We start from the raw sequence: 22,482 nt of genomic DNA, 5'->3' as shown, positions 1-22,482 counted from the left end.
TGAGGTGGTGGACCAGCCACGCCCCCCTCCTCCTGCAGACTACCCGCTCTCAGCCTGTGCAGCTTATGCATCCACTGACTGCAACACAGAGAACAAGTAGACACTATGTAATAACACATGTAGTCTAGTTTGTCAATGTATCACTACGTGTCACTGTTATTTTAGCAAGTTGTTAGTAGATCGAGATCTATATACGCAAAAATCATTCATTTGCTTTGATCAATGTTCATATAAGAATTTGCATGGCTGAAAAATAAACTATGGCGCTAACAAAACATGTCATACACTGTATATATAATATGAAAGGTATATTTTTAAGGTTTCCTTGCTGGTGTCCTTGATTGTCAATGTGGCTATTGCTGTGGCTATGCATGTATAGCTATTCAATGGCCACTTCAAACCCAACAGTGCTCTTGTACACACATGTGTGTCTCTAGTTTATGCTACGGCACGCATTCCTCACACCAGAAACAGGTAAGAGCATTTTATAGACAGTCCGAGTGATTGTTCCCATTCCCATTCCCCTACAGAGCCATTATGCAAACACCTGTCCTGCTGTTCCCATGCTATATTTAATGAGTTTGTGCACTTCACAATGTGATCAAAACAATAAATAAATTGCTGAATTCGGGATGGTATAGTATTGTACTGCATGACTGTATGTTAACATGCATTGGTAAGCTATATATTATCTTCAATTAAAGTATGGTTTCCTTACAGGAACATGTGAGGACCTACCCAGCATCACTAATGGAGTCATTGCTTACTCATCAACCTCTCCTCCACGTACTGATGAGAGTACTGCCACTTACTCTTGTGGGATGGGGTTTTTGCTGCCTGGAGACAATAATTATGAGAACATGTCAATCAGACCGTAAAACTGGAGTGGGACTGAACCATTCTGTCAAGGTCAGTTCCCACACATGTCTTTATAGGTATTGCAAAAACAGTACAAGAAACTGCAACCATTTTGTTGTGTATCTCGATTCTCCCTGTGGTGACTTGCTAAAATCACCAAGTTAATTGCTGTTATTGTAGATCTAGCAGCTTTGTTTATTCTGCCATAGTGAAATATATTCGTATTCTGTTGAGCAATATAATTTATACTGTCAAAAATTGTTTTGTTTACGCCCACTCTCTTCCATCCAGCCATACAAGTGGTGATCATCCCCATGGCCAGTGGTGTTCCAATGGCAGGTCAGAGTTTCTCCCTCACTTGTTCCCTGAGTGGAGGGGCCTCTCTACAACCCACCCTCTCCTACCAGTGGACGAGGGAGGGAGGGTCACTCATGACCAGCACAGCAACCCTCAACTTTGACACTCTCTACTTGTCAGACGCTGGTCAGTACAGCTGTCAGGTCATCCTCACCTCCAGTCAGCTTGAGGGGGGACACACTGTAGCTGCTCACTGTACACCATTGAGTTCAGGAGTAAGTTGTTATGTGATCAATTTCACATGAATGTACATGTACCCAGGCTACATTGTTTGTACAGCTCTATTAGCATCAGTCTGCTATTTGCTTATACCAACTATTCCACATTCCACAGGCCTGCACATTCAACTTGGTCTGGAGGGAATAACAAACTGCAGAGTGTACACTAAACAAGACGCTGATATGAAAACAGATGACATCACCAATAGTCTGACACAAGGCATTGAAAGCCAGTGTGCCTGTGGATTCAACTCTTCCCTCATTTTGAATCCCTTCATTGTTTGTTTAGATGACTCCCCTAGTCATGTGACATACCGAGCTGTGCTGACTGGAACAGAGAGTGTATCCACCATACAACTGGCTAGGCTAATGGAACAGTGGGATGAGAATGATCCAATCGTTGTGGTGCAGAGAGCAGGCCTCAGTGTGACTAACAGTTGTCCAATTGTCATTGCTAACCTCAATAGTCCAGAGTGCCCTGAGGACATCACTAATCGGACAACCTCCTCAAGTGAAGCTGTGAACATTGGTGCTGTAGCTGGGGGAGTGGTTGCTGGAGTTGTGGTTGTGACTATTGCAGTGTTAGTGGTCATAGCAGTGGTGCTGTTGGTATGGAGACAGCGGAGGTATGGGTCAAAGGACATTGACAACAAAACCAGCATCACAACAACAGAGTGAGGGCATTGTGTTGTAATCTACCCATAGCCGCTACATAGTTTTGTACACGTTTTCTACATGCTAACGCTCCGGATTTAATTTATTCTTTTATTTCGTACAGACTACCCCCAGTGGTGATGAGTCATCTCCCCTCCCCTGATTACGAGGAGTTGAGTAAACTACAAGAGGAGGCTACCTATGAGGTGGTGGACCAACCACGCCCCTTCCTCCTGCAGACTACCAGCTCTCAGCCTGTGCAGCTTATGCATCCACTGACTGCAACACAGAGAACAAGTAGACACTATAACAACACAGTCTAGTTTGTCAATGTATGTGTCACTGTTTCATGTAGTCGTATTGTAGTTTTAGGCCACTGTTAGTTGCATACTTGTTTCAGATGAGAATACTAGCTCGACCCCGATGAGGGAGGGAGGTCTTCATTACCCATTATCCCATTATTTGATGACGTCATATCCTGTTTTTTTAACTGATGAAAATACACAAAAGGACGGAGTCTGAACAATAATTACATAAAAATAGTTTAATTTTTTTAGCACACTGGCTTTTTGGTGCACAATGCAACTTGCAACATGGCACATGGTGAAATAATGCAATGTCAGCCAAAAAAAGGACTTTGATCTCAAATAATGGCTGACATCATGCAGTAATGACTTAATTGAGGTGGCCTTATTGCCACTTTATTGTTTTGACAATATTTAGGTGAGGGTTGCCAAAGTAAAAAGCGCTAATTATAATAGGCCTAGTCACTGTCCTCCTGCCAGCCACGCCCATTATTGCAAAGAAGCTATTAGCTAGTCTCGCGAGCAGACTTGTCCTAGAGGGAACGTCTGGTAACTATTGCAGCAATTCCATGGCACTGAGGAATGTAGTCACGTGCAAGATATTTGTTAAACGAGCATGTTGGCTTTTTAATTAACCAAATTCACATGTAGACAAATATTTTTATTCGCAGCTAGCTAGCTCTTGCTTGGTCTGAGCTCCTTGTACCGAGTTCCTTTGCAGCCAGGTATGGTTCAACACTAAAATTAGCCTTTGCTAGAGTCAATAATCCTTCTTTTCACGTTCATTTTATGCTATAATAGGAAATATACGGGGTGTTACCTGCCCACTATGACGTGGACAAATCTGATTGGCACTGCCAATATTCTGGCAGGGTTCACGGAATTGCTGCAATAGTGACCAGACGTTCCCTCCCTCCCACGTCTGCTCGCGAGACTAGATATTAGCTGATCAGGAAAAGCCAGCTATAATCAGAGATACAAAAGAAAGGGGATTGGAAACGAAATTTTTACGAAATTTTTGCGTGAAGCATTCCGCGTTATAGGGCGTGGCTAAAACTACAAAGGATTATATTTATAGTCAGCATGCTCATTACCTGTCTTGACTGCTCTACAATGTGCTGTACATAGAAACAGTGAAATTGATCATTTTTAATGTTGATTTTTCTAAAAAGTAAAGAGAATTTAGCTCTAAAAAGTCGACTAAGCCACACAGCCACTATTACTAGACAAATAAATGCTATGCAAGAAGAAATAGCCTTTACTATGAAGTCGTAGGAGGGACAGGCCCGTGGTGTGTCTAAAAGTATACTAAAGCAGTTTGAAGGACTATACTGCAAACGTTTATGAACAGTACAGCTTATTTATAGCATGAAGCCATTCTATGTAGCACTTAGATACATAATAACCAAGTCAAGCAATGTCCTTTGCTGTTTTGACTTCATAGGAGGGACAGAGAAAAGTTGACATAGAGTAATTCAAGCTAAACTCAAAAAAATTGGAAACAGAGTAAAGACAACGGACTTAGAGCTTGTCAGTGGTATAAGCTTACTTCTCTCAAGTATCTCCCAGGCCCTGAGTGATCTCTAGTGGATAGGAGAGCTAGAAACCAGGGATACAAAACCGTAGCGCAGTCCTCCATGTAATTATTTGCGAGCGCAATAATTACACGGAGTGCTTCACCGGATGTCAGTCCTTTTACATAGGGCGTGGGCGGTCGTTTCCAATCCCCTTTCTTTTGTATCTCTGCTATAATTAATTGTTAGCTAGCTAGGCATGGCCTTCTCAAGACTTGCTCTAAGCCTACTACTAGGACTGACGGTGTCTGTTGGATGGGTACATGCACAAACACTGTGTGAGTTATTGTGTGTAGTTTCTGTAGCTACTTGTACATTAGGCCACTCCAAGTGACACTCTGGTTTCTGGTCCTGAAGTTTTTCTAATTGCATGCGGGCGGGCGGCTTTTCTCATTATGTCATTATCAATTTCACCTTATGAATCTCATTATTTTGCAAATGAATATCATTATCACACTACTTTGTACCACGTGGACCATTCTGCGCATGCGTAGTAGAAATAATGAGATAGAAATCCAATAATGAGATAGAAATCCAAGAATAAAATCTGATGCGGGCGGTGGACCAGAAACCAGAGTATCACTTGGAGTGGCCTTACTCTAGAGATCCTGCATGTCGTCAGTCTCTTGACAATATTGAGTTGGTGAACTAGTATTAGGATAAACACACATGCACTACTCAGCTCGACTGGCAGCATCCAATGATCCCTCTGACACTGACCACACTGGAGAGATCATCTCATTCTCTGATGTTGGATCAGGAGTTGGCACTGAACCACCACGTCCCTGGGTTTGCTACACCGCACAAACTGGTAGTGTAGTGTGGCAGGGTCCTGGTGGGAGTGCATTGCAATTTGAAAGTAGATCGGTGGCAGTTACGGACGAATTGTTCATCAGAGATGTTACTAATTTTGGCGTTGCTCTGCATCGTGGTCCCACACACTTCAGTCCTGATGGAGAACACTGCTGTGTGAGGAGGACTAATGGTGTGGACGTTCAGAGGAAATGTGTCACTTTCAGTGAGTGCTGACTATATTGTCTATGTCCAATACTAACCCCCACCCCCCATAGCTCCCTGCCCCACACTGAGTCCCCTGTCTAATGGAATGATCTCATACGATACAACCACCAACACATAGCCACCTACACCTGTGACACTGGGTACACCATTAGTGGAGCTACTCCGATAACTTGTATGAGTACTGGTACTACTAGTGCTGGTACCTGGTCTCCAACACCTTCAGCCATTTGTACAAGTAAGACTAGACTAGTCAGTAGTTCATTGTGTGTATAAGCTATGGCTTCCCAACACAGTCGTCACCTGCCCTGTCCTAACCTCCCCTACCAATGGAGCCTTGTCCACCACTAGTCGGGACTACCTCACTGTTGTTACATACAGCTGTGATACTGGCTACGTCCTCACTGGTAATAGTGGTAGTGCTAGAACATGTCAAGATACTGGTCAGTGGTCAGGAGTGGCACCAACATTTACTTGTCCACGTGAGTTAGCAATGGTGGGTTGGAAGTAATGGTGATCAAGCATCTCCCCACAGCTGTTGACTGTGGTTCTCTGATGGCCCCCTCCAATGGAGCAGTGGACACAACCTCTGGAACCACCTTCATGATGACTGCTACCTACACCTGTGTCACTGGATACAACATTGTTGGTAGTGAGATCAGTACTTGTGGAGCAAGTGGAACAAGTGGAGCAACTACACCAAGTGATGGAGTGTGGAGTCCAGCTGCACCAGTTTGTGAACGTATGCATGTGATCAAATGTTTCACTATGACTGACACCTCCCTCCTCTCTCATTCAGCTGTCCCCTGTGGCAACCCTCCCACTGTTACCAATAGTGGCAGGACTTCCACTGGTACAACATTCGGAGAGACGACCACCTACACCTGCAACACTGGGTACCAAAGGTCAGGATCAGCCACGATAACTTGTCTTGCTAGTGGGAGCTGGAGTACAGCACCAGTGTGTACAGGTAAGACACAACACTGAAGGTATTGTATCAAACTATTTCCCCCAGCCCTCTGTGGTGACCTCCCTTCACTGGTTAATGGGCTCATATTCTACAATCCAACCACCACCCCCAGACTGCAGGGAGCCGTGGCTACACACTTCTGTAATGTCGCTGGGTACCAACTGTCCTCATCCACTGATACTAGGACCTGTCAGTCTGACAGAACATGGAGTCGAGTACCCCTCACTTGTAAACGTATGTGATGTATTTAAAATTCATGTTTTCAATATTACTGACAATCTCCCTCACCTCGTGTTCAGCTGTCTCCTGTGGCAACCCTCCCACTGTTACCAATAGTATCAGAACTTCCACTGGTACAACATTCGAAGAGACGACCACCTACACCTGCAACACTGGGTACCAAAGGTCAGGATCAGCCACGATATCTTGTCTTGCTAGTGGGAGCTGGAGTGCAGCACCAGTGTGTAGAGGTAAGACACATCACTGAAGGTATTGTATTAGACTATTTCCCACAGCCCTCTGTGATGACCTTCCTGCACTGGTCAATGGAGGGATCCTCTACAATCCAACCTCCACCCCCAGACTAGAGGGAGCCATGGCTACACACAGCTGTGTCACTGGGTATGAACTGTCCTCATCCACTACTACTATAGGACCTGTCAGTCTGACAGAACATGGAGTGAACCATCGCTTACTTGTCTAAGTGAGTTGTATTGACCCTTTAAGGTAGTGATATGACGGACAATTCTTATATTCAGTTGTGGACTGTGGCAATCCTCCGGTGATCTCAAATGGAATGCCCCAATTCTCTACAACTACATTTGGAGAGATGGCCACTTACACGTGTACTGGGAGTTTCACTCTATCAGGAGACTCCACTCTGACTTGTATGGTCAGTGGATCCTGGGGCACACCTCCAATATGCTCTCGTGAGTTAATAGTTTTTAATTAAAGATTTTAATTTATCTGTCTTGTACAGCTGTTTGTCAGGATCTTCCCTCACCTGCTAATGGAGTGATTAGCTATGATACGATGTTCTCCCCAAGACCAGCGGGGACAGTGGCCACCTACACCTGTGACACTGGGTACGATATATTTGGTCCCAGAACAAGAACATGTCAATCAGACACTACCTGGAATGGAGGAGACATTGTCTGTCAAGGTATAATAATACATTCAACAGTGTGTACTCGTATACATTGATACATACATTGTAATAACTTTAATTCAAGTACTATATTGGTTCATTAGGTATCAGCTGTGCCTCCCTGTCTATTAATAATGGAGCAGTGGACACATCCTCTGGAGTCACTTTTGGGAATACAGCTACTTACAGCTGTGCACATCTTAGTTGGGCCAAATACAAGAACATGTGAGGCTAATGGAAACTGGAGTCCAGACGCTCCAACCTGTTTAGGTGAGCTAGTTATTGACAACAGTTGCTATGTAGCTAGAGCAGTTTTGTTTGTTTGTTCTGTCAGTGAAAGTTATGTTTAACTAAATTGTTTTGTTTCTCTTCCTTCCAGCCATACAAGTGGTGATCAGCCCCAGTGGAGGTCCAATGGCTGGTCAGAGTTTCTCCCTCACTTGTTTCCTGAGTGGAGGGGCCTCTCTACAACCCACCCTCTCCTACCAGTGGACGAGGGAGGGAGGGTCACTCATGACCAGCACAGCAACCCTCAACTTTGACACTCTCTACTTGTCAGACGCTGGTCAGTACAGCTGTCAGGTCATCCTCACCTCCAGTCAGCTTGAGGGGGAACACACTGTATAGCTGCTCATTACACCATTGAGTTCAGGAGTAAGTTGTCATGTGATCAATTTCACATGAATGTACATGTACCCACGGCTACATTGTTTGTACAGCTCTATTAGCATCAGTCTATTATTTGCTTATGCCAACCACTCAGGCCTGCACATTCAACTTGGTCTGGAGGGAATAACAAACTGCAGAGTGTACACTGATCGAACTAGACGCTGATATGAAAACAGATGACATCACCAATAGTCTGACACAAGGCATTGAAAGCCAGTGTGCCTGTGGATTCAACTCTTCCCTCATTTTGAATTCCTTCATGGTTTGTTTCGATGACTCCCCTAGTCATGTGACCTACAGAGCTGTGCTAACTGGAACAGAGAGTGTATCCACCATACAACTGGCTAGGCTAATGGAACAGTGGGTTGAGAATGATCCAATCGTTGTGGTGCAGAGAGCAGGCTTCAGTGTGACTAACACTTGCCCTCTGGTGATCACTGACAGAAATAGTCCAGAGTGCCCTGAGGACATCACTAATCGGACAACTGCTACTACCTCACCCACAGAGAGTGTAGTGGTCAATGTTGGTGCAGTGGCTGGTTGGGTGGTTGCTGGAGTCTTGGCCATTGCTGTGCTAGTACTGATTGTAATAGTGGTGCTGTTGTTACTAAGGCTACGGAGGTCTGGATCCAAGGACATGAGTGATGAGAGGACAGGCAGTCAACCAACACAGTGAGTGTTAGTGTGCATGGTCTGTGAATGAAGTAGCTGTACATACCAGTGTGGTTGTATAGAGACCTTCTGCCCTTATACTAGAATAATTATAATTATGCCAGTACATGTGAGTTAAGTATTCCATATATTATTCTATTTTGTGCAGACTACCCCCAGTGGTGATGAGTCATCTCCCCTCCCATGATTACGAGGGGTTGAGCAAACTACAAGAGGAGGCTACCTATGAGGTGGTGGACCAGCCACGCCCCCCTCCTTCTGCAGACTACCAACTCTCAGCCTGTGCAGCTTATGCATCCACTGACTGCAACACAGAGAACAAGTAGACACTATAAAAAAGACAGTCTAGTTTGTCAATGTATAATTATGTGTCACTGTTTCATGTAATTTAGTAAGTTGTTAAAATTAATGTATTGTAGATCTAAGATCATTCATTTCCTGTTATATAGCTTTGATGAATGTTCATATAAGAATTTGCGTGGCCGGAAAATAAACTATGGCGCTAACAAAACATGTCATATGAAAGGTATCTTTTTAAGGTTTCCTTGCTGGTGTCCTTGATTGTCAATGTGGCTATTGTGTGGCTATGCATGCATGTATTCAATGGCCACTTCAAACCCAACAGTGCTCTTGTGTGTCTCAAGTTTATGCTAGGCACGGATTCCTCACACCAGAAACAGGTGAGAGCATTTTATAGACATACCATTCCCATTCCCCATACATGCAGAGTCACTGTACGAACACCTGTCCTGCTGTTCCCATGTCAACCACTATACCAGTGAACACAGACCATTTGACATTAAAGCATATTTTTGAATGAGTTTGTGCACTTCACAATGCAATAAATAAATTGGTTGTACTATTTATTTTAATACTGGATGGTAAAGGTATTGTACTGCACTGCATGTACTGTAGAGTACTGTATACTGCATGTACACAATGTTTTGGTTTCTTTGTTCCCTCCCTAAGGCTGGTCTGCTGAGTCGTATCCAGGAGACATTCAACTACATCGTGTGTCAGGAGGTGGTCTACCAGCCCGTCACTACCACCTGCAGCCACAACATCTGTAAGGTGGAGAGAAACCACTGACCACTAGAGATCACTAATGTACTGTGTCTTTTACATACACATTGTATATGTGTGGCTTCATAATAATTTTAGTTTCATAGACCTTTTTTAATTAATTAAATGCATCAATTTCTATAATTATTGTGCATCCAGTAAACTGCATGGTTTTGCTTTGAGTATCTTATGCAAGTGTACGTACACTATTCCACTGCGTCCCTCACTTACCCCCCCCCCACACACACACACACACACCCACACTAGACGTGTCTGAGTCGTTCCTTCAAGGTGGATGTGTACAGCTGCCCCAACTGCCGTCATGACCTGGGCAAGGACTATGCCATGACAGTCAACAAGTCCCTACAGGCAGTACTATTGGACCTGTTCCCTGGGTACAATGGAGGGAGATGACACTACACACACTAACTGGGACCACTGAACAGTGTTATTCTATAGAACTGCAATTTAATGTGCACACTTCCTTATCATGACTTTGTGTATAGTGTGTGCTGTCAGTATGACAGATTCGCAAGAATGCAATTAATTAATTTTGAGCAATATCAGCTAACCTTATAGCAAGAGTTTAATATAGGATGAATAATGAACTCTTGGCTACAAGAATAATGAGAATGTTCCCCTCAAGGTTATTTCTCTGCTGTCTGCTGGGAAGTGCTTCCCTAGTGTATGGGCAGCCTCTGAGTGAGTTGATATAGATCATGCATAGATACTATCATGCAGTCAGCTATAATTATGGCTAAGCTAATACTAACCTGTGCTATTGGATAGTAGATGAAACAAGTATTATAGGTTTGATATCAGAGCATCAATATTGTATTTTGGCATACAGCTGGACTGGCAGCATCCAATGAATTCGGTGATGGCACTGACCACACTGGAGAGATCATCTCATTCTCTGATGTTGGATCAGGAGCTAATGGTGTACCACGCCCCTGGTTTTGCTTCACCGTAGACACTGATAGTGTATTGTGGCTGTTCCCCAATGGGAGTGCATTGCAATTTGAAAGTAGATTGTTGGCAGTTCAGGACGAAGTGTTCATCAGAGATGTTCCTAATTATGGCGTTGCTCTGTATCGTGGTCTCACACACTTCAGTCCTGATGGAGAACATTGCTGTGTGAGGACTGCCACCAATGAGAGGAGATGTGTCACCTTCAGTGAGTGCTGACTATATTGTCTATGTCCAATACTAACCCCCACCCCCCACAGCTCCCTGCCCCACACTGAGTCCCCTGTCTAATGGAACGATCTCATACGATGCAGACACCAACATGGCCACCTACACCTGTGACCCTGGGTACGCTGTGACGACCATCTCATTCATCACCTGTAATGATGTCACAATGCAGTGGAGTAGCACTGTGAGACCCACTTGTGAACGTAAGAGTAACTATTATCAATATTTTTCTAGCATTGTCATTAAATTTTGTCCTGGCCATCTGTACCGACCAAGAGTGTAAAATTGCTTTCATTATAATGTGTGCAGTCAGCACCACTACCTGCTCTGACTTGCCTGCTCCAACCAATGGAATGATTGGCTATAATGCAGAGACCATGAATACTAGACCAGTGAACACCGTGGCCACCTTCACATGTAACACTGGATACACTGTGACTGGTGATATGACCAGGACTTGTGGGGCTGGTGGAGTGTGGAGTGGGACTAATCCAACGTGTACTCGTAAGTTACTCACATTCTCTTGTTTTTAAAGCTTATTATTATACACTCGGGTCTTGCGTAGCCGCACGAGGGATACGGTAAAGCTGACTGTGTGTGTGTGTGTGTGTGTGTGTGTGTGTGTGTGTGTGTCTGTCTGTGTGTGTGTCTGTTCCAGCTGTAACTGCTCAACGGTTGCAATGCGACGAAAGCTAACAGCTTCTATAGGCTTCTAGCCACGTTCTCTTGGATTTTGATTCGTGGATTAGCAAACTAAAGCTTCTTTCTCGAGTTATGGCTAGTTTGACTCACATTGAAGTCTGTTGCAGTCTCTTCAGAATCTTTCATAGCATCATCTGTCCGCACAAACTTTCTATTCAACATATGAGTTAGCCTTGCACTAAAGCGCTAGCTTTTTGTTAGCTACAATACTCAGAAAATATCTGTTAAAACAGCTAGCTAGCAGCAGCCATTAATTTTGTGAAAATTGATCTCTTTGGACACACCCTTTAATTATTCCTGTGGATGTAATGCGCATGCGCGCTCATTCCCCATGTGGGAGAAATAATATCCTAGCCTCGATCCCAGGCCGAGTTTTCGCTTTTATAACGGTTAGGCGAACAACTGGGCCTGGTACTAGTTGTCTGCGCATGCGTCAGTCGTTCGTCAGATTCTGACGAATGGATATTCTCGTTCACTTTCGTGACATTTATATTCGTGTACTATCGTGTACTAGAAGTCAGTTCCCGTTTTATCATTATTGGAATCGATTGGAATGGCTCTTAGTTGAAGCTTCTCTCTTCTCTGAAGCTTATTCTGAAGACTGAACAACAAGGGAAGAGGTATAAAGCTTTGTCAAGCTTGTTAAGGTCAGATATTTTTGTGTGGGCCCTATGGCTATGCTATCAAGTGTTGTTCATGTTTGGCAAGATCTACCGGTACGTAGGTAGACTATATATAGTTTCATCATTAATATGGTGGATCAAGTGAAGAGTGTGAGCTAGAGAACTTGGTGCTGCCATCATCAGCTCGTCGACAATGACACTATAACCGAGAAATTTAATATGTATAGATCTACACATAATTATTTAAAATGTCTACTTCTCTGTACAGGATCTAGGAGCAATGGCTAATATCCAGCTATCCCAACAGTACTCCTCTTGGCTATACTAACGGACGAGACTGGACAGTTTTAGGTAAGGGTTTAACCGTCTTTGGTTTCTTTTAATATTGTCCTATACTCACAGGACTGGAGTATGACCTGCTCATGTATCGAGCGTTGCTGGGTAGCTCAGAGACATCAAGAGAATCTACGTTTTCTCAAGCCAAATTTAACTGAGTTACGAGTTGGGGCCTAGAATCACAGAAGTCCAGCAGCCTGCTAAATCTTTTTGAAATGTAATTTGAAGGCATTCAATCATCCTGAAGTTGCCCTGGGTCACTGTAATTGTGCTGCAGCACAACTGGCAACTCCCCAGGCCTTTGTGTGAAGCAGCTCCCTATGTGCATCTTTTGTGTACTCACTCTGTGCATTTTCTGTGTACAAATTTCTATTATTGATTTATTAAATATTTTTGCCGACCACAAATATACAATGAAAATTTGACGCATGCGCAGACAACTAGTACCAGGCCCAGTTGTTCGCCTAACCGTTATAAAAGCGAAAACTCGGCCTGGGATCGAGGCTAATAATATCCAAGATCCAGATCCTCCTGGCAGAATCATCTTTGTCTTGAGGGCCTGGTAAGCCACAAAACACTACCATATAACAATATAGATAACAATATGCATGTACACAGGTATTTTCTTCTTAGATATTATATACACTGAACTACAGATCCTGGAAGAATCAATTTTCTTCTTTCTTGAGGTCCTGGTAAGCCACATAATACAATAAATAATAACAATAGATGCATGTAAATAAGTCTTTTCTTCTCAGTGACTTTATATAGATAAGCTAACTTTAATATAAAATTCATTATAGAAAGTAACTAATATAACACTCTAATACTTTTGAGCGAAAGCAAAAACATGGCGAGAGGCATTAGCACAGCGCCAGCTTGAACACTAGTTGTTATGGCTGTTGATAGTGAAAACGATCCACTTATTTCCATTTAGTGATTTGCCCCAACCTTGGCGTACCAACCAATGGAGGAGTGACGTACAGTGACACCACCATCCCCAGAGCTATGGACTCCACTGCCACCTACAGCTGTGTGACTGGGTATGACTTCAGTGGGACACTATCAAGGACTTGTGCTACCACTGGGTGGAGTGCGCTAATTGGTGGTACTCCTACCTGTACAGGTTGGTGAATGGCAAAAAAATGCTACTGTGGAGAATACTGTTCCTCATATGTAGTAACAGTCATTATACTGATCGTATCACTCATTATTGTATGCAGTGATTTGTCCCAACCTCCCTGTACCAACCAATGGAGCACCACTTGTGTACAGTGACGCCACCATCCCCAGAGCTGAGGGCTCCATGGTTACCTACACCTGTACTGCTGGCTTTGAACTAATTGGTACCTCAATGAGGACATGTAGTGACAGTGGATGGGATGGAACTGCACCAACCTGTAGATGTAAAGATTGTTTTGTATCCTTATATGCTATCTCTATAATTATACTTCTTTACAGCCATCTGTGATATCCTTACTGTACCAGACAATGGAGTGATCAGCTACAGTCCAGACACCACCCCCAGACTAGACGGAGCCGTGGCTACATACAGCTGTGATGAGGGATACAGAGTGTCCAGTGGACCTGATAGAGATTGTGGGATCAGTGGAAAGTGGAGTGGAATGAGCATTACTTGTCCAAGTGAGTTCAATAATTATGATAATCTACGCTAATTTACTCTCACCAGTTGTGGACTGTGGTGTCCCTCCTATGGTTGCCAGTAGCACCAGAACATTCCCTCCGACAACATTTGGACAGACTGTCACTTATTCTTGTCAAGACAACTTTGTGTTATCTGGGAATTCAACCCTGACTTGTATGGCTAGTGGACTCTGGGGCACACCTCCAATATGCTCTCGTGAGTTAATAATCTTTAAATATCATATCTGTATATTGTATTCATGCAGCTATTTGTCAGGATCTTCCCTCACCTTCTAATGGAGTGGTTAGCTATGATACGATGTTCTCCCCAAGACCAGGGGGGACAGTGGCCACCTACACCTGTGGCACTGGGTACGATATCTTTGGTCCCAGAACAAAAACATGTCAATCAGACACTACCTGGAGTGGAGGAGACATTGTCTGTGAAGGTATCTTCCTTTATTGCTTGTCCCTTTAGTGTACATGACTTCTCTTACAGCAAGCTGTCCTGCTCTCACTCTATCAAATGGTGACATCACTTACACCGTGGACACCTCACCTATTCCAGTGGGTACTGTGGCTACCCACTCCTGTAGTGCCACGTTTGTGCTCTCTGGTGATGCTACCAGGACATGTACTAACAGTGCTAGTGGAGGAATGTGGAGTGGATCAATACTAACATGTATTGGTAAGCTATTATCTTCAATTAAAGTTCCTATAATTATGGTTTCCTTACAGGAACATGTGAGGACCTACCCAGCATCACTAATGGAGTCATTGCTTATTCATCGACCTCTCCTCCACGCACTGATGAGAGTACTGCCACTTATTCTTGTGGGATGGGGTCTTTGCTACGTGGAGACAATATGAGAACATGTCAATCAGACCGTAACTGGAGTGGGGCTGAACCATTTTGTCAAAGTCAGTTCCCACACATGTCTTTATAGGAAAAACATTACAAGAAACTGCAACCATTTTGTTGTGTATCTCGATTCTCCCTGTGGTGACTTGCTAAAATCACCAAGTTAATTGCTACCAAACTGTTATTGTAGCAGCTTTAATTTGTTTATTCTGTCATAGTGAAAGATATTAACCATTGTTTTGTTTACGCCCACTCTCTTCCATCCAGCCATACAAGTGGTGATCATCCCCAGTGGTGTTCCAATGGCTGGTCAGAGTTTCTCCCTCACTTGTTCCCTGAGTGGAGGGGCCTCTCTACAACCCACCCTCTCCTACCAGTGGACGAGGGAAGGAGGGTCACTCATGACCAACACAGCAACCCTCAACTTTGACACTCTCTACTTGTCAGACGCTGGTCAGTACAGCTGTCAGGTCATCCTCACCTCCAGTCAGCTTGAGGGGGAACACACTGTAGCTGCTCACTACACCATTGAGTTCAGGAGTAAGTTGGAAAACCTTTACAATTCCACTGAAAGCATACATGAAAGTAAAACCTTACTAAAGATCGTGTAACTATAGCTAGTGTTGATACAGATTCACATCATTATACCTCGAGGCGTAGCCGCACGAGGGATATGGTAAAGCTGACTGTGTGTGTGTGTGTGTGTGTCTGTGTGTCTGTTCCAGCTGTAACTGCTCAACGGTTGCAATGCGACGAAAGCTAACAGCTTCTATAGGCTTCTAGCCACGTTCTCTTGGATTTTGATACGTGGATTAGCAAACTAAAGTTTCTTTCTCAAGTTATGGCTAGTTTGACTCACATTGAAGGCTGTTGCAGTCTCTTCAGAATCTTTCATAGCATCATCTGTCCGCACAAACTTTCTATTCAACATATGAGTTAGCCTTGCACTAAAGCGCTAGCTTTTTGTTAGCTACAAGACTCAGAAAATATCTGTTAAAACAGCTAGCTAGCAGTACGTAGCCATTTATGCTTGTGAAATTGATCTCTTTGGACACACCCTTTAATTATTCCTTTGGATGTAATGCGCATGCGCGCTCATTCCCCATGTGTGAGAAAATAATATCCAAGATCCAGATCCAGATATCCTCCTGGCAGAATCATATTTTTCTTGAGGGCCTGGTAAGCCACAAAACACTACCATATAACAAAATATAGATAACAATATGCATGTACACAGGTCTTTTCTTCTTAGATATTATATACATTGAACTACAGATCTTTAATATAAAATTCATTATAGAAACTACTATAACACTAATACTTTTTGAGCGAAAGCATAACATGGCGAGAGGCATTAGCAAGCGCACGCTTGCAACACTCGTTTTTTTGGTAACAGTTTATTTTTGTTTTATAGCACTCAACATTCAACTTCGTCTGGATGGAATAACAAACTGTGAGGTGTACATTGAGTCAGGAAGAACTACCAAAGCCAGTGGCATCACTACCAGATTATCTCAAGGTGTTGAAGGATTGTGTGCTTGTGGGTTCAGCCCCTCCCTTCTCACTGACGAGTTTATCAATTGTTTTGAAGGGTCCTCTAGTCATGTGACCTACAGAGCTGTGGTCACTGGAACAGAGAGTGTATCCACCATACAACTGTCTAGGCTAATGAAACAGTGGGTTGAGAATGATCCAATCGTTGTGGTGCAGAGTGCAGGCCTCAGTGTAACTAACAGTTGTCCGATTGTCATTGCTAACCTCAATAGTCCAGAGTGCCCTGAGGACATCACTAATCGGACAACTGCTACTACGTCACCCACAGAGAGTGTAGTGGTCAATGTTGGTCCATTGACAGTGGCTGGTTGGGTGGTTGCTGGAGTCTTGGCTATTGCTGTGCTAGTACTGATTGTAATAGTGGTGCTGTTGTTACTAAGGCAACAGAGGTATGGATCCAAGGACATGAGTGATGAGAAGACAGGCAGCCAACCAACACAGTGAGTGTTAGTGTGTGAAGGAAGTAGCTGTCATAACTACGTGTACCGGTATGATTGTAGAGAGCTTTTGTTATGTGCTTAATATTTATTTTTCATGTAGTCTCTGTTAATGGATTCCATTCTTCTATTTCGTGTGCAGATTACCCCCAGTGGTGATGAGTCATCTCCCCTCCCATGATTACGAGGGGTTGAGCAGACTACAAGAGGAGGCTACCTATGAGGTGGTGGACCAGCCACGCCCCCCTCCTCCTGCAGACTACCAGCTCTCAGCCTGTGCAGCTTATGCACCCACTGACTTCAACACAGAGAACAAGTAGACACTATAAAAACACAGCTGTCTAGTTTGTCAATGTGTCACTGTTTCATGTTATTTAGCAAGTTGTTAGATCTAAATTAAATTAAATTATAGGCAAAAATCATCCGTTCATTTCCTGTTAGCTTTGATCAATGTTCATAATTACAAGAATTTGCGGCTGAAATTAATTATTCAGTGTGCTCACAAAACATGTCATATGAAAGGTATCTTTTTACTTGCTGGTGTCCTTGATTGTCAATGTGGCTATTGCTGTGGCTATGCATGTATAGCTATTCAATGGCCACTTCAAACCCAACAGTGCTCTTGTGTGTCTCAAGTTTATGATACGGCACGGATTCCTCACACCAGAAACAGGTGAGAGCATTTTATAGACATATTGTTCCCATTCCCATTCCCCATACATGCAGAGCCACTGTACGAACACCTGTCCTGCTGTTCCCATGTCAACCACTATATATATATACCAGTGAACGATAGACATTTGACATTAAAGCATATTTTTGAATGAGTTTGTGCACTTACAATGTGATCAAAACAATAGCAATTAGTACTATTTATTTTAATACTGGATGGTAAAGGTATTGTACTGCACTGCATGTACTGTAGAGTACTGTATACTGCATGTACACAATGTTATGGTTTCTTTGTTTCCCTCCCTAAGGCTGGTCTGCTGAGTCGTATCCAGGAGACATTCAACTGCATCGTGTGTCAGGAGGTGGTCTACCAGCCCATCACTATATACCACCTGCAGCCACAACATCTGTAAGGTAGGGAGAAACCACTGACTAGAGATCACTAATGTACTGTGTCATGTACATACACATTGTATATGTGTGGCTTCATAATAATTTTAGTTTCATAGACCTTTTTTTAATTAAATGCATCAATTTCTATAATTATTGTGCATCCAGTAAACTGCATGGTTTTGCTTTAAGTATCTTATGCAAGTGTACACTATCCCACTGCGTCCCTCACTGACCCCCCCCACACACACACCCACACACCCACACACTAGACGTGTCTGAGTCGTTCCTTCAAGGTGGATGTGTACAGCTGCCCCAACTGTCGTCATGACCTGGGCAAGGACTATGCCATGACAGTCAACAAGTCCCTACAGGCAGTACTATTGGACCTGTTCCCTGGATACAATGGAGGGAGATGACAATGAAGTGCTTCCCTATAGTGTATGGACAGCCTTTGGGTGAGTTGATATGCATGCAGGAATTATTGAGTGAGTTGTATCGATATAGATCTATCATGATAGATGTAGGTTTGCTCTAGATCTTTAATCTTGTGCTAACTTAACTGGTGTTATCTAGATCTAGTAGGTATAGATATAATTATGGTACCTATTATTGTATTATGTCATTCATTCCCTGTATAGTGACTTGTGAGGACCTCGGTAATCGAGCTAATTCAGATATATCCTATCCTACAATGGTGGAACTAGTAACCTCAGACCACCTGGCACTGTGGCCACCTACACCTGTGTCACTGGGTACAGGATTGTTGGTACCACTAGTGCTACCATGACTACGGAGCTGTCTAACCAATGGAGTGTGGAGTGGCAGTGATCCAACTTGTGAATGTGAGATTGTCACACAACTCATAAGCATTGTGTATAATATATTATGTCTTTCTCTCTTACACAGCAATTTGCCCAACCCTCCCTAATCCAACAAATGGAGTCATTCAATACAGTGACTCCATTATCCCCCGAGCAACAGCCTCCACGGCTACCTACAGTTGCACAGCTGGCTATCACCTCAGTGGGACAGCAGTCAGGATGTGTACTACCAGTGGATGGAGTGATGTTACTACCACTCCTAATTGTACAGGTCTGTTGTTTGGGTCACTGTCATACATACATGTGTCTATTTCTTTACAGTCTTCTGTATAACCTCCCTGTCCCCAACCGGCAACGTGATGATTAACTACAATCCAGCATCCCGGCACCCCCAGACTGCAGGGAGCCATGGCTACACACAGCTGTGCTGTCACTGGGTACCTACCATCCAGTGGACCTGATCGGGTGTGTCGGTCTGACAGAGCATGGAGTGGAAGTGTCATCACTTGTCAAAGTGAGTTGTATTGGTCCTTTAAAGTATTGATATGATGATTTATATTTTCAGTTGTGGACTGTGGCAATCCTCCGGTGATCTCAAATGGAATGAGACAATTTTCTGCAACTACATTTGGAGGGACGGCCACTTACACGTGTACTGGGAGCTTCACTCTGATCTATCAGGAAGCTCCACTCTGACTTGTATGGCCGATAAATCCTGGGGCACACCTCCAATATGCTCTCGTGAGTCAATAGTTTTTAATTAAATATTATAATTTATCTGTCTTGTACAGCTGTTTGTCAGGATCTTCCCTCACTTGCTAATGGAGTGATTAGCTATGATACGATGTTCTCCCCAAGACCAGCGGGGACAGTGGCCACCTACACCTGTGGCACTGGGTACGACATCTTTGGTCCCAGAACAAGAACATGTCAATCAGACATTACCTGGAGTGGAGGAGACATTGTCTGTCAAGGTATCTTCCTTTATTGCTTGTCCCTTTAGTGTACATGACTTCTCTTACAGCAAGCTGTCCTGCGACACCTCTCTTATTCCAGTGGGTATACTGTGGCTATACCCATACCTGTAGTGACACGTTTGTGCTCTCTGGTGATGCTACGACATGTCCTCTCCTCCACGTACTGATGAGAATACTGCCACTTATACTCTTGTGGGATGATGATGGAGCTGATGGTGATCGGGAGCAGTGTAAGAACATGTGGATCAGACCGTAACTGGACTGAGGCTGAGCCATTCTGTCAGAGTCAGTTCCCACACATGTGTTATACTAATGTGTGTTGATGCCATTATTTATTGCAGGAGTGTTCCTTCAACATCAAGGGTTTACAATAGCTGAGGCTAATTCTCGAGTGCAGCTTGACACCATTGGAGAGGGGGGGAGAGGACTGGTGTGCAGGACTGATCACCAACAATGCTGTAACGAGACCTCTAATGCTGTGTGGCTTACTCCCAATGGCACTGTTGTCCCTTCAACACGTGGAGACTCTGACTTCTACACTGACACTGGTGTCGGGTTCATACGCCTCAACCTCATCACCACTGCAACTGGTGAATATTGCTGCCGAGTTCCAGTGGACGATGGAGTTACCGTGGAGACGTTCTGTGCACAACTATTCCTGCCTGCATATTTCAGTATTACAGAAACAGTATAACCTGTTACCACCAGTCCTGTTCTCCCCTTTTGCAATAAATACGCAAGCTATTGGCTGTTTATCACAGCACCTGCTATATTATATATAGTGAATTTGTTCTTGCTGTCATAATTATATAGTGAAAGTTATTGTTGACATAGCTTAATAATAATTATATTCTTTTCTTTATACACCCATGCACTCTCTTCCTTCCAGCCATACAAGTGGTGATCAGCCCCAGTGGTGTTTCAATGGCTGGTCAGAGTTTCTCCCTCACTTGTTCCCTGAGTGGAGGGGCCTCTCTACAACCCACCCTCTCCTACCAGTGGACGAGGGAGGGAGGGTCACTCATGACCAGCACAGCAACCCTCAACTTTGACACTCTCTATACTTGTCAGACGCTGGTCAGTACAGCTGTCAGGTCATCCTCACCTCCAGTCAGCTTGAGGGGGAACACACTGTAGCTGCTCACTACACCATTGAGTTCAGGAGTAAGTTGTTATCTATGTCAGTGTCATTATGTTGTTATTTTTCTAAGCATCTTGATTCTATTTTACATGGTCCGAGAATATATAAACTGGCAATGTTGTTTGAATTCTTTGTACAAGTAAACTCCCACTGCATGTATTATAGCATCTGCCTTTTGTTCTTTTGAGTGTGTGTAAGAGTCTCTCCCTTTTTTCCCTGACTGGAGAATTCAGGAGTAAGTGGCCATGGGGGGGAGGGGGGTCCTGACATTTGTTCTTAAACCATAACAAGTGAAAATAAAAACTTCAGTGCAACAATTTGGATCATCAATTCGATCTCTTTTGGTGTACAAACAGTTTATTATTCCTTTACATCCAGCACTCAACATTCAACTCCGTCTGGATGGAATAACAAACTGTGAGGTGTACATTGAGTCAGGAAGAAGTGCCATAGCCAGTGACATCACTACCAGACTATCTCAAGGTGTTGAAGGATTGTGTGCTTGTGGGTTCAGCCCCTCCCTTCTCACTGACGAGTTCATCAATTGTTTCGATGGCTCTTCTAGTCATGTGACCTACAGAGCTGTGCTGACTGGAACAGAGAGTGTATCTGCTGTGGAACTGATTTCTTTAATTGAACGATGGATCAGCGACACTTCAAGCATCATCGTACAAAGTACCCGACTTGGTTTGACAAACACTTGCCCTGTGGTGATCACTGACAGAGACAGTCCAGAGTGCCCTGAGGATATTACTAATCGGACAACTGCTACTACCTCACCCACAGAGAGTGTAGTGGTCAATGTTGGTGCAGTGGCTGGTGGGGTGGTTGCTGGAGTCTTGGCCATTGCTGTGCTAGTACTGATCGTAATAGTGGTGCTGTTGTTACTAAGGCTACGGAGGTATGGATCCAAGGACATGAGTGATGAGAAGACAGGCAGCCAACCAACACAGTGAGTGTTAGTGTGCATGGTCTGTGAATGAAGTAGCTGTACATACCAGTGTGGTTGTATATAGAGAGCTTTTGCCCTTATACTAGAATAATTATAATTATGTACATGTGAGTTAATGTAATTTATTATTCTATTTCGTTCAGACTACCCCCAGTGGTGATGAGTCATCTCCCCTCCCATGATTACGAGGGATTGAGCAAACTACAGGAGGAGGCTGCCTATGAGGTGGTGGACCAGCCACGCCCCCCTCCTCCTGCAGACTACCAGCTCTCAGCCTGTGCAGCTTATGCATCCACTGACTGCAACACAGAGAACAAGTAGACACTATAACAACAGTCTAGTTAATCAATGTATGTGTCACTGTTTCATGTAGTCGTATTGTAGTTTTAGGCCACTGTTAGTTGCATACTTGTTTCATGAGAATACTAGCTCGACCCGATGAGGGAGGGAGGTCTTCATTACCCATTATCCCATTATTTGATGATGTCATATCCTGTTTTTTTAACTGACGAAAATACACAAAAGGACGGAGTCTGAACAATAATTACATAAAAATAGTTTAATTTTTTTACACACTGGCTTTTTGGTGCACAATGCAACTTGCAACATGGCACATGGTGAAATAATGCAATGTCAGCCAAAAAAAGGACTTTGACCTCAAATAATAG

At 43.7% G+C, this 22,482-nt stretch overlaps 3 protein-coding genes across 3 annotated transcripts in view; all 3 read left to right on the top strand.

Moving 5' to 3' along the window:
* LOC135334799 (sushi, von Willebrand factor type A, EGF and pentraxin domain-containing protein 1-like) overlaps positions 1-22,482 on the top strand; it is a 26,625-nt gene extending 4,143 nt beyond the window's left edge. Inside the window, exons 6-15 of the mRNA XM_064530126.1 lie at positions 13,299-13,487; positions 13,585-13,767; positions 13,823-14,005; positions 14,052-14,222; positions 14,272-14,454; positions 14,505-14,693; positions 14,744-14,926; positions 20,611-20,885; positions 21,241-21,814; positions 21,958-22,482. Of these exons, the coding sequence (XP_064386196.1) occupies positions 13,299-13,487; positions 13,585-13,767; positions 13,823-14,005; positions 14,052-14,222; positions 14,272-14,454; positions 14,505-14,693; positions 14,744-14,926; positions 20,611-20,858 (1,529 nt within the window). The 3' untranslated portion in view covers positions 20,859-20,885; positions 21,241-21,814; positions 21,958-22,482. The remainder of the gene's footprint in view (positions 1-13,298; positions 13,488-13,584; positions 13,768-13,822; positions 14,006-14,051; positions 14,223-14,271; positions 14,455-14,504; positions 14,694-14,743; positions 14,927-20,610; positions 20,886-21,240; positions 21,815-21,957) is intronic.
* Positions 4,839-7,294, top strand: LOC135334842 (sushi, von Willebrand factor type A, EGF and pentraxin domain-containing protein 1-like). The gene is made up of 8 exons (XM_064530201.1): positions 4,839-4,984; positions 5,037-5,221; positions 5,280-5,465; positions 5,519-5,953; positions 6,469-6,656; positions 6,712-6,882; positions 6,933-7,115; positions 7,205-7,294. The coding sequence occupies exons 2-5, from the start codon at positions 5,161-5,163 to the stop codon at positions 6,654-6,656; spliced, it is 870 nt and encodes a 289-aa protein (XP_064386271.1). The 5' UTR covers positions 4,839-4,984; positions 5,037-5,160; the 3' UTR covers positions 6,712-6,882; positions 6,933-7,115; positions 7,205-7,294.
* LOC135334696 (sushi, von Willebrand factor type A, EGF and pentraxin domain-containing protein 1-like) lies at positions 10,130-12,287 on the top strand. The gene is made up of 4 exons (XM_064529973.1): positions 10,130-10,205; positions 10,354-10,680; positions 10,733-10,903; positions 11,010-12,287. Exons 1-4 carry the CDS (start codon positions 10,130-10,132, stop codon positions 11,231-11,233), a joined length of 798 nt encoding a protein of 265 aa, XP_064386043.1. The 3' UTR covers positions 11,234-12,287.

The sequence above is a fragment of the Halichondria panicea genome, chromosome 4 (genome assembly GCF_963675165.1).
Source record: "Halichondria panicea chromosome 4, odHalPani1.1, whole genome shotgun sequence".
NCBI classification, from domain to species: Eukaryota; Metazoa; Porifera; class Demospongiae; order Suberitida; family Halichondriidae; genus Halichondria; species Halichondria panicea.
Note: the sequence above shows the minus strand (reverse complement) of the source record. Positions and strands in the feature narration are given on the sequence as shown.

Excerpts from the sequence above, each read along its gene's own strand:
- LOC135334842 (XM_064530201.1), top strand. The coding sequence starts at position 5,161 with ATGAGTACTGGTACTACTAGTGCTGGTACCTGGTCTCCAACACCTTCA. Across the intron at positions 5,466-5,518 it reads ACCAACATTTACTTGTCCAC|CTGTTGACTGTGGTTCTCTG; the intron begins GTGAGTTAGCAA and ends ATCTCCCCACAG. Across the intron at positions 5,954-6,468 it reads TACAGCACCAGTGTGTACAG|CCCTCTGTGATGACCTTCCT; the intron begins GTAAGACACAAC and ends TATTTCCCACAG.
- LOC135334696 (XM_064529973.1), top strand. The coding sequence starts at position 10,130 with ATGAGAATGTTCCCCTCAAGGTTATTTCTCTGCTGTCTGCTGGGAAGT. Across the intron at positions 10,681-10,732 it reads GAGGAGATGTGTCACCTTCA|CTCCCTGCCCCACACTGAGT; the intron begins GTGAGTGCTGAC and ends CACCCCCCACAG. Across the intron at positions 10,904-11,009 it reads TGTGAGACCCACTTGTGAAC|TCAGCACCACTACCTGCTCT; the intron begins GTAAGAGTAACT and ends TAATGTGTGCAG.